We start from the raw sequence: 13,382 nt of genomic DNA, 5'->3' as shown, positions 1-13,382 counted from the left end.
TTCATAAAGTAAAGACCCTTTTTTTAGCTCCTTTTCTTTACACATGGGCTGAATAATAGGACCTCCCTTGGAGTCGGCTGAGTTAAGGATGCAGCTATTACTTCCAAATGCAGTGAAGTCTGGGATTGAGTGACTTACATCATCCCAAGGATCTCATTGCCGTAAGACAAGAATGAGACCAGGGCCTGACTGAGGCCTGAGGATAAAAAAAGTATATTAACATAGCAATGTTGTCATGCAGAGCTGTTAGCTGAGGTGGTATCTCAGCCCACCCCCTCCAGAAATGCCACACTCTTCTGGGTTTCATCCTTTTGAAGGATGCCCTTTGGGTGAGCTGCAGAGAATGATGCTCTGAAGTTGGTCTTCCTCCTCCTTCCTGCCTCCACCCCATGGTACTAGAAGCACTGGGAAGGATTTAGGCTTGAGCTGGGGACCCTCCTGCTGTTAGTGACATGCCTGACTGGTATTTTCTCAAAGTCAGAGAAGTGGGCAGCTAAGGATGGGTGTGGAGACCTCATTTGCTGTGACAAATTGGGCATCGTCTGTGGTGCATGTCATTACTGGTCTATCAGTGTCCCTGAACACCATCACCATCCAGAGCCACCCCCTGTGGTGTCCATCTTGGCCCCATCTCCACCAGAGTCCAGTGCTGTGATTTGTCAGGGTATATTGTGCAGGACATGTGGGATGGGCCAGGAGGTTTCTCTAGACATGCTAAGGAGGCTGGCTGCTGCTGTGGGGACTTGCACACATTCGGGGTGCGAACAGCAAAGAAAGAAGCCATATGAGGCTCCTCCTGGTCCTGTGTCAGCTCTCTACAGCCAATTCTGGCATCTCTCAGGGGACCTCTGTTCCAGTCCACCTGTTTTCATCAGGTGCCTGTAGCTGGTTTCCCAGCAGGACTGTGCCAATGACGCATTGCTGGGCAAGGCCACCAGCATTGCAGGGGCTGGAGGTCTCATACATGAAGGGCTGCATGGTCCCTGGGGCTGAGGAACAGGCATAGGCTGCAGATAAGCCCCATGGAGCAGCATATCTCCCCAGGAGAGCAGTGGTGTGGGACAAAAGGACAGTCCCGAAGATTTGAGTTGGATGGCCAAATACAGGGACGGCTTGAGCAAACAACTTTGCTGCCTGCGCACACACCCAGTGCACCCATCTGCACACAGATGCTCAGTTTCAGGTCCCCTGCCCTGACTGAATCCAAGGATGGGAGCACAGCCTGCAGCGTTTCCTCTAGCAAAACATGGGAGAAAAGAGAAAAGGGTGGTTTTCCGTAAATGTTGAAGGAAAGGAGCTTTGCCTGCAAAAGCCAGTGGTGGTGCAAGAAAAAAGTGGATGGGGGTTACGTCTGGTTACTAACTGCTCCTATCAGCTCCTCCTCTTGCCCAGACAGGAGAAGAGAAACCCAAAAGTATCCCTTTCTCTGCTCCAGAGACTCAGAAATCTCTTACTCCTTCCTCTTCATTCTCAATGTGGGGAGAGCCCCCTCTGCCAGCAGGTATCCCCCCTCACCAGGGTAGTGTTGAGATCAGCCTGGAGAAGAGCAGAGCAGAAAATGGGACATACCCAGGCTGCATCTCAAGGGAGAAGAAGAGAGAAGAGGCTTTTTTGGAGAGCCTTTGGCTGTTAGAGGCAGACTACACTCCCCCACTGATAGTGATAGCTGGTAATATTCGTGGCTAGCCTGTTGCTCGGTACATGACAAAGTGCTTGCAGCTTCTCTCTGGAGGCTCCTCCTGGATAAATATACAATTTCCAGGAGTTCTGGTGGGACAGCTCTGCCGAGGATACATGGCTGTTGATGGTCCCAGTTGTGTCTGATTGCACCTGGTATTTTCCCTGTCTGCTCCATCTGGAGAAGCTGGGAGGACAGATTGCTTTCTTGCAGCCTTTAAATAAGGTGATGGAGGGGGCAGGGGCATTGCATCTTGTGGATCGTGCAGGGGATTTGTGCCTGGAGCTGGGAAAAGAGGGAGGAGGGGAAGCCTAGTTCTATTCTGCAAGCCCCACAGCCAGGGAGGCAGGGGACTGCCATGGCACAGACCCTCAGGCTCCCTAATACCCACTGGGGAGCGCTTGGGGGCACCCCACATGCCCCCTGCACATCTGAGCACAGCAGGCAGGGATGTTCCCTCTCTGGCTGGCAGCTTTTCCAGCTGAGCTCCCAGAGGAGCTTTCCAGGGCTTTGCACAGATCCAGGCTCCAGGGCTGCACGTTGTTCACAGCTAGTGTGGGCTGAGACAGGTCACAGCAGAAACCAACGCTTCAGAGCAGTTTGGGGCTGCTCTGATCAAGCCTTTTATCATGGGGTGCCTAGGGAAGCAGCTGCTTCTCTGGAGATCGAGGGTGTGATGTTCTCCAGCATGCACTGACCACAAGATCCTTAAGGTGAGGAGGAGCTTCTGGAGGACACATGGGGGTTCTAGGAAGCATTTTCCCCTGCTTTGCCTTGGCATGGTGCATCCAGCCCTCAAGGGTCCCCTGGAAGCAGAAACTATTTTGGCAGGGACTGGAAAATCCCATGCAGTTCATACCCTGCACCCTACCCAGCCACTTTATAAGGGATAGACACAGCATCTGGCTTGGAGCTGTGGGGGCATCAAGCTCTCCTCCACAAATCCCAACAGTGGAAAGCCCCATGGCTGTGCTGAGAAAGCAAAGAGCACATCAGCCCCCTTTTCTCTGCACAGGGTCTGCAGCCACTTCCCTGCCAGCTGGGCATGGCAACCTGGCACCCCGGGATGCTCCAGCTCCAAGCTGCGGGCAGTTGCACACTCTCCATCCCCAGAGCTTCACTGGGCTCCATCAGCCAGCACCTTCCCCCTGGGATCTGCAGAGTCCCTCACCCCACACCGCTCTTCAGGTCTCCAGGAGCTGGAAGGAGGCCCAGCACACTCCGTCCCAGAACAGCTGGTAACAAGGCTTGGTCATTACTGCCCTGGGGCTATGTGCGAACCAGTGACCTGGCTCCGAAATGGTTTATGTTACATGTAAAATCCCATTGCAGAGGTGTTGCGGGAGGAAAGCTGGCCTCACCGTGAACTCCCCGGGCTAGAGAGCAAAACCCCAGTGCTGCAAAGGGCTTCCCGTGCCTGGGGCACTCGCTGTGTGCTGCCGCATCCCGCCTGGCCCATGTACCCCTCCTGGTGTGTGCTGCACCAAGCACCACGGGTCCCGGCCTCGCTCGAGGCCTGACGGTGCTACCGTTATACACAAAACAATAATCAGCTGCCGTAACGAGGACATGGAGTAGCTGAGCTGGCTTCCCTGCTGTTGTGCCGGCTCCAAGTAGAAACAGCTGCATTTGGTTTGGTTATATGTTTTATTTACTCCCAATTATCCCAGATAACAGATTTGCTTTCTTTTGTTCAATATTTAATACTGTTTTGGAGCAAAGCTGCTCTATGGTTTCCAGTGGAGGACAGGGGGGTTAGAAGGAGCTCTCAGCCATGGTGGGGTCCAAAGCAAAGGCTGGAGGCACCCAGCATCCCCGCTGCATGGTGGTTCCTCAGGCATCCAGTCCAGCATTCCAGCCTATGGGAACAAGGTCACCTGCAGGAGCACAGCTGGGTTTGGGGTGCTGGTGCTGGGTCAGATCTCTGAGGACCCACATGAGCATTACCCTGGGGTAACAATGATGCCCAGCATCAGCACTGATAGAGGGACTCCACTCTGCAGCTGGGAGCAAGGCATCTGTCACAGGTGCAGGATCTCTGATGGCTTTACCTGCGTAAATCACCTTCCTGCAGCGCCCCGCACCTCCAGTGTGGCTGTAGTGCCAGCTGGCCACCCCATCCCATGCTGGAGCCCCTTTCCTCTTGCTCTTTCCTCTTGCTGCTCAACCAGGCTTGCTCGCTAATTTTTGAAGGCTTGAGAGTTGTCAGGTTTGGAGGGGAGCAATTAATAGCACGGCCTCATGCAGTGTGGGGTGCAAGCTCCAGTGGAGTGCAAGCTCCAGTGAGCCCGTTATCACACCGTCCTGCTGCGAGGCAGCTTTTAGGTCTCGGACTTGCACTGCAATTTGGGCTTGAATCAGGGTCTGAGTTCTCTGCTCTCTATTAGTAATACCTCACCCAAAAATTTACAGCACTGCCTCTCAATGCACACACTGAATTTTCTGCAAAGGAAATGAGAAAATCCATAGCTTGGTTTACGAGCCCTAATGAGTGTAAAACAGGGCCTTTAAGAAATTTATCTTTTGCTGAGTCCACCTTTTTCTCCAGTAGTTTCTGGGGAATAAATTCTTGCTCTTTAAGGCTGGGGAACTGGCTTCTAGATGGCAGCAGGGCCAGGGGACTTTGGTTACAGCCACAGGTGTCCCTGCCCTGTTTCAGGAGCTCCCAGGAAGATTTTGGGGTGTTGGGGCTTGGCTAAGTTCTGGCTGAATGTGGGCATCTCTGGTGTTTGGCTGAGATGGCTCGCACTCCAAAGGGATATATCTTCAGTGTCCAATTTCAAGAGGGAGGAATGTCCCCCTGAAAATGTCCCTTGCTAAGGTTGGAGTGGCTTCGACTGGGAGGGACCTAAACCCTGTCTCCATCACTTGCCCCAGGTCACCCAGGAGGTCAGTGAGGATCAAGCCAGTCTCACCCTGTGCCTCTGCACCTCTGGGCTCTCTAATTATCTCTCACATTAATTTTGCTGCATTAATTAAAAAAAAAAACAACCTTAATCCTTATTGAAGAAATACCGGTTATGAACACAATATTCCCAGAGTGCAGGGGAGCATTGCTTGTTCCCATAGCGCCCTACCGCTGTCCTCTGCACCCCTCCCTGACTTCACCCTTATCTAAGAACAGCCTGGAAAAGGGGTAACAGAGCAAAATCAGAACTTCAAATCCTTCCCTTTCTCCAGCAATGAAACACAGACACATCCCAGCATTTGAAGTGGTGGAAGGGACCATCCCCTGCCACAGCTGTGCTGAAACCAGCGCAGGTGATGCACAGCAGGCAGATGCTTCCCTGATCCACTGGGCAGTAGAAATATGATTTATTCATCGTTGTTTTCTTTGTTATTTCCTACCAGCTTGCTGTACACAGACAATTTTAGAAAAGTGGTGTTAGATAAATAATATATCATGCCTGCAGCCAGCGTGTGCATAACAAAAGCACCTGCTTGGATGTGCGTGCAGACATGTGCTGCTCATGTGCACGCATGTTTGGGGCTGGCATCTCACACCTAGATAGGTCCCCATGGTGCCCTTCAGCCTCTGCAGCTTTGCTTTCCAATCACTTAGGCACCTTTTTACTTACCAGCTGCCTGCAAGGTCATGGCTGTGGTGCAAAAAAGGTCAGTGGGTGAGGGTGGGGATGGCACATGGGGCACAGGCAAGAGATGGGGCAGAAATCCTGCCATGGAGGAGAGGCAGGGATGCTGACAGTGGGAGTCTGGCAGCAGAACATCAGTGCTGGGGTTGCCCCCCAGTGTGGGATGGCACAGGGGTCTTGCCCTTGTGCAAGCAAGCTGTGTTGTGGCTGCAGCTCTAGCATGAGCACAAGCTGCTGTCATGGGCCCTGGAGGCTTTGCTGGCCCTGGGCCAGGATGATGAGTTATGCAGATGACCCTGCAAGCACACTGTTAAGATCAGTATCCCCCAGCAGCCCAGGGTGTGAATGTGCCCCGGAGTGCACCAGAAGAAATATCTCCTACAGAAGTGTTTGACAGGCCTCCTAAAACTTTTATTGGTACTATTTTTTGTATCCTTCCACCTGTGGAGCAAGGCATCTTTAGTACGTTCAGCCCTCAGCAGGAGAGGAAAATTATAACTGATCCATTTCAGAAACCTCTAAAAATGACCTAAAATAACTTTTCTATATATAAAAATGCCATGATTTTAATGCCCATTATCTCATGACCTAGCAGGGCTAGGAAAAGCTATTGTAGATCATTTTTAGTGGTTTCTAAAACGGATTGGTCACACTTTTCCCATGCACAGTGGGACTCAGGGTACAAGGTCGATTGGGCTTTAGAAGTGGGTGGGAGGCAAAAATCTGTGTCTCTGCTGATGCACCCAGAGCTGCTCCATCCTGGAGGACCACTAGTTGTGCTCTCCCAAGCAGAGCAGAGATGCTAGCACTGGTCAAACGACAGCTATTTCCAGCAAGTTGGAGTGACATCAGTCAAATGGATGCAAAGATTGGGGTACTATAGGTGGGAAAGCCAACTCCATCAGTCTTCTGTGGAGTCTTCAGAGATTATGACTGTGGCACCAGCTTTTGCTGCCTGTTGCATCTCTGGATTTCACTCAAGCATTACACAGCTTGTAAGCAGCATGCCCAGGTTGGGTGCCCCTGGATTGTATCTTTTATCCCCTAGTCCCAAGCTTTTGCAGCAAGGCTAGTTGCAGCCCAAGCCACTGGGAAGCTGCTACAGCTGGGCATTAAACACCCTGGGTTTGCAGAGGGGACGTCAGCAGAACGCGTGGGAGAAGTGGCTTCCTGCCATGCGAGAGGTTAATAGACAGATTAGAGAGGGCAGGTGCTGTTTGCTTCGAAAGGAAAGGAGCTCTGCCTTCACAGAGTTCAGCAGCTCCATGAGGCGACGGGGAAGTAAATATTTGCCAGGATTAGGGAGGGTGCGTGCGGGAGCCCCGGGAGAAGTGCCTGTGCATTGGCAGCACGCTGCTCAGGCTGTTTTTGGGGTCAGGCAGGGGCTGAGAGCTGGACTTTAGCCAGGGGAGGATGGAAGAGGTTGAAGCGGGACACCCCGCACCCAGAGGCACTGCCCAAAGCCTCAGGGCAGAAAAAGCCTTTAATGCTCCCTTGATGGCTTTGTTTTCCTTCGCTGCCTTTCTTGCTCTCTCGATCAGCCCGACCGGCTGGCCCGCCTCCAAAGACAGCATTACAGAGCGCCGGATCGATTGGAGCCTGCAATTTTATTTGCTCTCTTTAAGAGCCTTTGATGGGCAGGATGAGCTGTGTTGGCGAGGGCCTTTCCTGGGAGAGGAGGGAGAGGAATGGAGTTGCAAGACACCATCTCCCCTAGGAAGGGAGATGCCACCCTGCCACCAGCTTGGAGAAGGCACTATGTCAGGGTGGCCAAGGACAGCCCTCTCAATGGCCCACAGCAGCTGAGAAGGGGCTTGCAGCCCTCTCCTTTGAGGCACCTGGCAGTTATAGTCATGTTCACCCGCGTAGTGTCGTGGTCTTATCCCCAAGTGACACATCACACTGATCCTGCGCTCTCCCACGGGATGGACTTTCAGGCCATCGAAGTGGAAAGTGACGTGGTTGCCTGTCATCCCCCTTTGAAAGTGCCTGTAGCTCTGGGGCTGATGTCTCTTTGGAGGGATGGAGGTGGCAGGACTGTCCCCTTGAGACAGCTTGTTCCTGCCCAGAAACACAGGGCAATGGCTGAGGTGAGAGAGGCTCGATACAGCAACATCCCTTTAGCTGCAGTGGGTTGAGAATGCTGTGTGGGCACCACGGTGGCAGAAATGTGAGGGGCATTTTGTCCGTGTTCCCCAGGCTCTCCTTCCACCTCTGGCTTGCTAAAAAGCACCAGAGGATGAAAGGTGGAGGATGCTGTGGGCACAGAGAATCTTGGAGCATAGGACAGAATCTTTAAAGCATTCCAGGTTGTGAAGACAGGGCACCTTCAAAGATTGCTGCAAAGTGAGGATGGAAACAGGAGGCACTTCGGGCAGCCCCTTGTCTCCCAGCGAAGCAAACCTGAGGCATGAACCCACCTCAGCCTCCTCAGTGGGGGAATTAGCACAGATTACCAAAACCATATCTGGCGTAACAATAGAGACAATGGAGGTAGATTATCCTCAGATGGGATAATTGCAGCTCAGTAGCAGGGCAGCATCTGGGGCTGCACAGGTGGGGCAGAGCCTCCTTGTCCAGATGGGACCATGTCGGATTTCGGGTTTCCTTGGTGAAGCCTCGGCTACCTCTGCCGTTGTCCCCTCTGGGTCCTGTTGCCGTGCAGGACAACTGAGCCCAAGCAGCCAGAGGAGCGGCTCCCAGTAGCATCCTCAACATCCTCCCCCCAGCAGCATTTCCAGCCCCCAGCCCCGTTTGCCGGTGCCAGGCGGGTGCTCTTAGCCCACACTGCCACCACGCGGTCTCTTGGACCCCACAGGCTGTCCCTAAATCCCCTGCACCCCTTCACCCCTGCAAAACACCTCCCGGGAACCCCTAAATCCCCCCATTGCCCCCCACAAAGGCGATGCTGCCCAGTATTCTCTCCTACCTCACTCCGAGGGCAGCTATGGGGCAGGGAAGGGGTTAAGGAGCCATAGGGAAGGAGGAGGATGGAGCTGAAGCAGGGATCAGGCCCTTGTCTCTGGCCTTGTGATTAGCTGCCCTGTTCTGCTGCGGAGGGTCTGCTTGAATAATTTAGCTGGGAGGTTCATTAACCGGGCTCTGGCCTTCGTCTGCTGGCTGAAGGCTGAAATAGCCATTAGGAGGAACATGCATCGCAGATCAGCACAGCCTCCTCTCCCTGCCAGCACCCTCTTCTCCCTCTCCCTCTCTTTGTCCCCCTCTTTCTTCTTGTTCCCTGCTCTCTGACAGGCTAGACAGGACGAAGAAATTTTTTACAATGGGGGTGATAAAATACTGGCCCAGGTTGCCCAGAGAGGTGGTTGATGCCCCATCCCTGAGGACGTCCCAGGCCAGGCTGGACGGGGCTCTGAGCAACCTGATCTAGTTGAAGATGTCCCTGCTCATGGCAGAGGTTGAACTAGATGACCTCTGAAGATCCATTCCAACCCAAACTATTCTATGATTCTGTGACTGCTCCCCTTGCCTCTCTTGTCATCTACTTGCTCCCTCTCCTGCCATGCCCCAGGGGTGCTGGTGTACATGCCTCAGCTTCCCCTCTGCAGAGGGATTTCCCATCATGGTCCTGCTTTGGTTCTAGTTGCATCCCAAAGTATGTTACACCCGTGAGGCCTGGGCTGTGCCAAAGCGGGGCCAAGGAGACCTCCAGGAGCCTGGCAGCTCTGCAGGACTGTGCACCATGAGGGAGATTTGCACAGGCATGGCTGCAGGGATGTCCCATTTTGCACTGATGTCTTGAGGCTTAGGCAGCCTCCTGCTGGGGCCAGCTCACCAGTGCAGGGAGGGCACCCTTAGCCGGCTCGCCGCATCCTTTACTGCTTTGAGGTGGTGAGCAGACATGTTTGCCCCGAGGCTGCCAGGTCTGTGAGGTTTGTTTCAAAACCTTTGACTGGGGAGAAGAGCATGTCCTGGAACATCCCTGGTAGATGCACTAGGACAAGAGCTAACAAAGGAAAGGAAAGATGGGCTGCCACAGGTTCAAACACCTTTTCAAGGGAGCCCTGGTGCACATCAAGCCCTGAGAGTGTATTTTATGGCCAGGTACTGTGTCAAGGCACTGCAGTTAGAGCCAAACTCCGCTCTTAGCAATGCAAGTGCCTAAGGTACCAAGAGGAGTTGACTTCGGTGTCAGTTCAGGTAAGTTTTTTATCAGTCTACAAGGGCAAACTTTATTAGGTGAAAGGCATCACATCTCATCCTCCCACATACACCAGCCCTGGGCATTTCAGAGTCTTCCTGCAGATCTGGCTGTACTCCTGCAAAGACCACAGAGGGCACGCATGTCCGGGAAAGCTGAGTGCAGTGTGAACACTTGGATTGGTTTAAAAAACCTCTTCTGCCTCTGATCTCTAGGACTGACTGGCAAGGCCGGGCTGCTCCCGGCTGCGTGCTCTTGTCCCATCTCCAGTTGCCCGTGTGTTTCTTGGGAGGCAGAGCTGTGGGATGGGATCGTTTTACCCTGCTGCTGGAAGTGTTAACACTGCCAGTCTTCCTGCAGAGCTGAATTTTCTCTGCCGGTTTCAGGCTGTTCCTCCTCACCATGTCATAAGCAGTCCTTCTCCATTCTTTTGAGAACCTCCCGTCTTTTGGAGGATCATCCCTCAGAAGGTATTTATCACTCCCCAGGGACACAGCAGAGAAAGCCATGAGCACAGTAGCTTAATGGGGTCGAGGGAGCAGCACCTCCTCCCCATCAGCAACGTCTCTGTCACAGCCTTGAAGACAATTTCTCTCAGTACCTGCCAGCCTCTTCAGTGGGTAATTGCTCTTTCTCTTTCCCTGGCAGCCCCCCCGAAGGAGCCAGTGCTGATGTGCCGGTCCAACAACTACCCAAAGGGTTTCTACTGCAGCTGGCACCTGCCCACTCCTACCTACATCCCAAACACCTTCAACATCTCAGTCATGTAAGTGCCCAGGAGGGAGGAGTGCAGTGAGGTGAGTTTTTATCCCTGCAGCAGGTCACATGTAGGGCCATGAAGTCTGTGGCAGAAGTCCAGACCTGTGCTGAGCAGATGGGATCTATGTCCTAAAAATGGGCCTGGATGCTCCAGGGACATCCAAACTGGCTGGTTGGCACTGGCACTTTGTCCCAAGAAAGTTCCCATTTCCCCAGAGGGGACCAGGAAAGTCCCCAACTCCCAGGTCCCCCTTCCATACCCTGCAAGTCCATCCTCTCTGCACGATTTGCCCACAGTGGAGGTTGTTCACGCTGTTTTTTGGCACATGTGGCACAGCCATGCTCCTTTCTGCTGTACAATGTCTGCAGCTGGGAAACAGCAGTGTCCCTCAGCTGGAACTGGCCATTTGATGGCATTGTCCCCCACCCTGTGCCCAGATCCTGGCACAGCCATTACACAGGCTAGTACCATGCTTTAGCTTTAGCATCTGGTATCACCAGCAGAAAAGAGACCTTGTTCCTCTCACAGGAGGGACAGAGCCAACCCCAACCCCAGTAGGGTCTCATCCTTTCCTTGAGGCCAGTGTAAGAACATTCAGCACAGCCTCTGTGCAGGCTTAGGATAAACCATCAGATACATGAACCTGCAAAATTCCCTGGCAGGAGGAGAGCAGCCCTTTGGACACGGCAGGGGCACAGGGACCATGGGCAGAGCGGGGACACAGCGCTGCTCCTTCTGCCTCCCCACTGCAGCTGCAGGGGTGTATCCTCCCCCGAGCACTGCTCTGTAGGTAACAGCTCTTCTCGTCTCTGCTTCCCAGACACGGCACAAAAGAGATGGTCTGCGAGAAGGACGCCTTTCCCAAAAACAGGTGTCACATCAGATACCTCCAGCTCTTTTCGACGGTGAAGTACAAGGTGACTCTGACAGTCACGAATCCCCTGGGCAAAAGCTCCACCACTGTCACCTTTGACGAGTTCGCTATAGGTAACTTCCACGGCAGCAACTGGCCTCTTTGGGATGGTGTTGGCGTTGGCTTGCTCTGCAGGCAGCATCGCCTGCTGGAGCGACAGGCCAGGGAAGAGACAGGCACTCCAAGCGGAACCTCTGCCTATCCATGCACAAGTGTTGTAAAGAGCAGCTGAGGGAACTGGGGCTGTTCATCCTGGAGAAAATGAGGCTGAGGAGAGACCTTATCACTGTCTGCAGCTACTGTAAAGGAGGTTGTAGCATGGAGGGTGTTGGTGTCTTCTCCCAAGTAACAGGTGGTAGAATGAGAGGATATGGGCTAAAGTTTTGCCAGGGGAGGTTTAGATTGGATATTAGGAAACATTTCTTCATGGAAGGAGTCATCAGGCATTGGAACAGGCTGCCCAGGGAAGTGGTGGAGTCACCATCCCTGGAGGTGTTTAAGATGCATAAATGAGGTCCTTAGGGACACAGTTTAATGACAGTGTTAGGTTGATGGTTGTACTCAATGACCTCAAAGGTCTTTTCCAAGCAAAATGATTCTATGATCCTATGCATGAGGGGAAGCTGGGATCTGAGCCACACAGGCATTCTCCCTGTGCCCCCCTGATTCTCATGGCCCTGCTGCAACTGATGGTGGCACCTGAGCATCCTCGGGGAGCCAGGCAGGATGGCCACAGGCAGCCCACATGCTGGTCCCATCAGTGGCCTGGTGCCCTGCCTGGTGCCATGCCCAGTGGTCCAGGTTTCCTGTAGTTGCTGAGCTTCTCCCTGCTTGGGGGCCAGGGAAGCAGCTGTGATGTACTGGGGCAGAGGGCTGTGAAACTGATGTCGTCCAAATGGCATTGCCTTTCTTGTCCCTCTGAGTGTTCCTAAAAGAGAAGTTTTGGCATTTTTGGTGGAAGCAGAGTCACGGGAACTAGGATTGGAAAATACATTAAAGTGTCTCATCCTCTTCACCCCCATTCCTCAGCAGGATAGAGCCCTCCCAAAGTCATTCTCTACAAACCCTTACCCTCACATGCTCTTAAAAATCCTATATCCCTCTTTGCATCTCTTCACTGCCCTATCTGGGCAGTGGATGCTGTGCAATGTGGAACAGGGAGCAGCAGGCCCGGGTGCTGGGATGTCCATGCCACAGGGATGCTGGTCAGACATGTCCAGACCTTCAGTGCTGATACTCCTCCAGCTACGGACTGATGTGGACCAAGCAATTCAGTTCCAACCATGGCAAATCAGGGAGTTGGGAAAAGCACTTTTGCCACCAGCCAAAGTCAGATGACAGCTGGTGCTGTGACAAGACTGTCCATCCTCAAAGAACAGGAAAAATGGAAGAGAATAGACTTCAAGAACACGTCAAAAAACAATTTGCTGGTTACATGTGGCAGTTACTGGACCAGAAAACCAAATAAATGAATCCTTGAAGTGCAGCCAGCAGTCAGTCTTCATTTTGGATGTGCTGCATGTGCCAGTCCAGAGCGCCTGGAAGTGCCAAAATACAAGGAAAGGAGCTACACTGCTATCCCAGATTTTCTCTTTCTACCCCAAATCCTGGAGAATACCAAATGATACAGGGTGGCAGCACTGAACAGAGCAGCAAAATTACTGTATTTTGGAGCAGGGACTGTCCTGCCATGTCCCTGCAGCCACAGTCTGTATCTGAAGCTTGTACGTGTTGGTGCATTGCAAAAGCTGATAACAAGGCGAGGAGCTTAGCAGGAAAGCTATGGAGTTTCGTTCACTTGGGTGCCTTTAAATGGAAATTGTTATGTTAGTGGAATATACACTCCTTAAAAATGAAGGTGACCTCCAGCCTGCAGGGTCCAGGGCAGCAATTAGGCTGCATTTTTCAAGTTCCTTACATTCCCTCCTGCAGGGGTTCAGGGCATTGTCCTGTAACATCTGCATCCCACCCATGCCTTGCCTGGCTTCCCAAACATCTGGTCCTCTGTCCAGCACACAAGGGCAACTCCCCTGGAAAGCACACCCAGCTGCAACCCTGGGCGTCCCAGCACCAGCACAAGCCGGATCCAGCCCAGGAGTTTGAACTCAGCCTGGGTTGGAGGAGCAGTGAGCGGGGCCAGCGCTGCCTAGGGCCAGCTGTTAGCATCAGTGCAATATCAAATTCTTCTTGCAAGAGTGCTTGAAGGGATGCAGGGTGCCTGGACACATCCCAGCAGGTGCGGTGGGAGGTGAGACCCCCCTGGCAGCACCTGGCAGATG

At 53.0% G+C, this 13,382-nt stretch overlaps 1 protein-coding gene across 2 annotated transcripts in view; it reads left to right on the top strand.

Moving 5' to 3' along the window:
* Positions 1–13,382, top strand: part of CNTFR (ciliary neurotrophic factor receptor) — a gene marked incomplete at its 3' end in the record, with an annotated part of 212,776 nt that overhangs the window by 181,042 nt on the left and 18,352 nt on the right. For both annotated transcript variants that reach the window (XM_082074844.1, XM_082074843.1), the window contains 2 exons: positions 10,079–10,196; positions 11,011–11,177. In XM_082074844.1, the coding sequence (XP_081930970.1) occupies positions 10,079–10,196; positions 11,011–11,177 (285 nt within the window). The remainder of the gene's footprint in view (positions 1–10,078; positions 10,197–11,010; positions 11,178–13,382) is intronic.

Source organism: Streptopelia decaocto (genome assembly GCF_964273445.1).
Source record: "Streptopelia decaocto genome assembly, chromosome: Z".
Classification (NCBI taxonomy): domain Eukaryota; kingdom Metazoa; phylum Chordata; class Aves; order Columbiformes; family Columbidae; genus Streptopelia; species Streptopelia decaocto.
The sequence above is the reverse complement of the archived record's forward strand: the minus strand, read 5'-3'. Positions and strand labels throughout refer to the sequence as shown.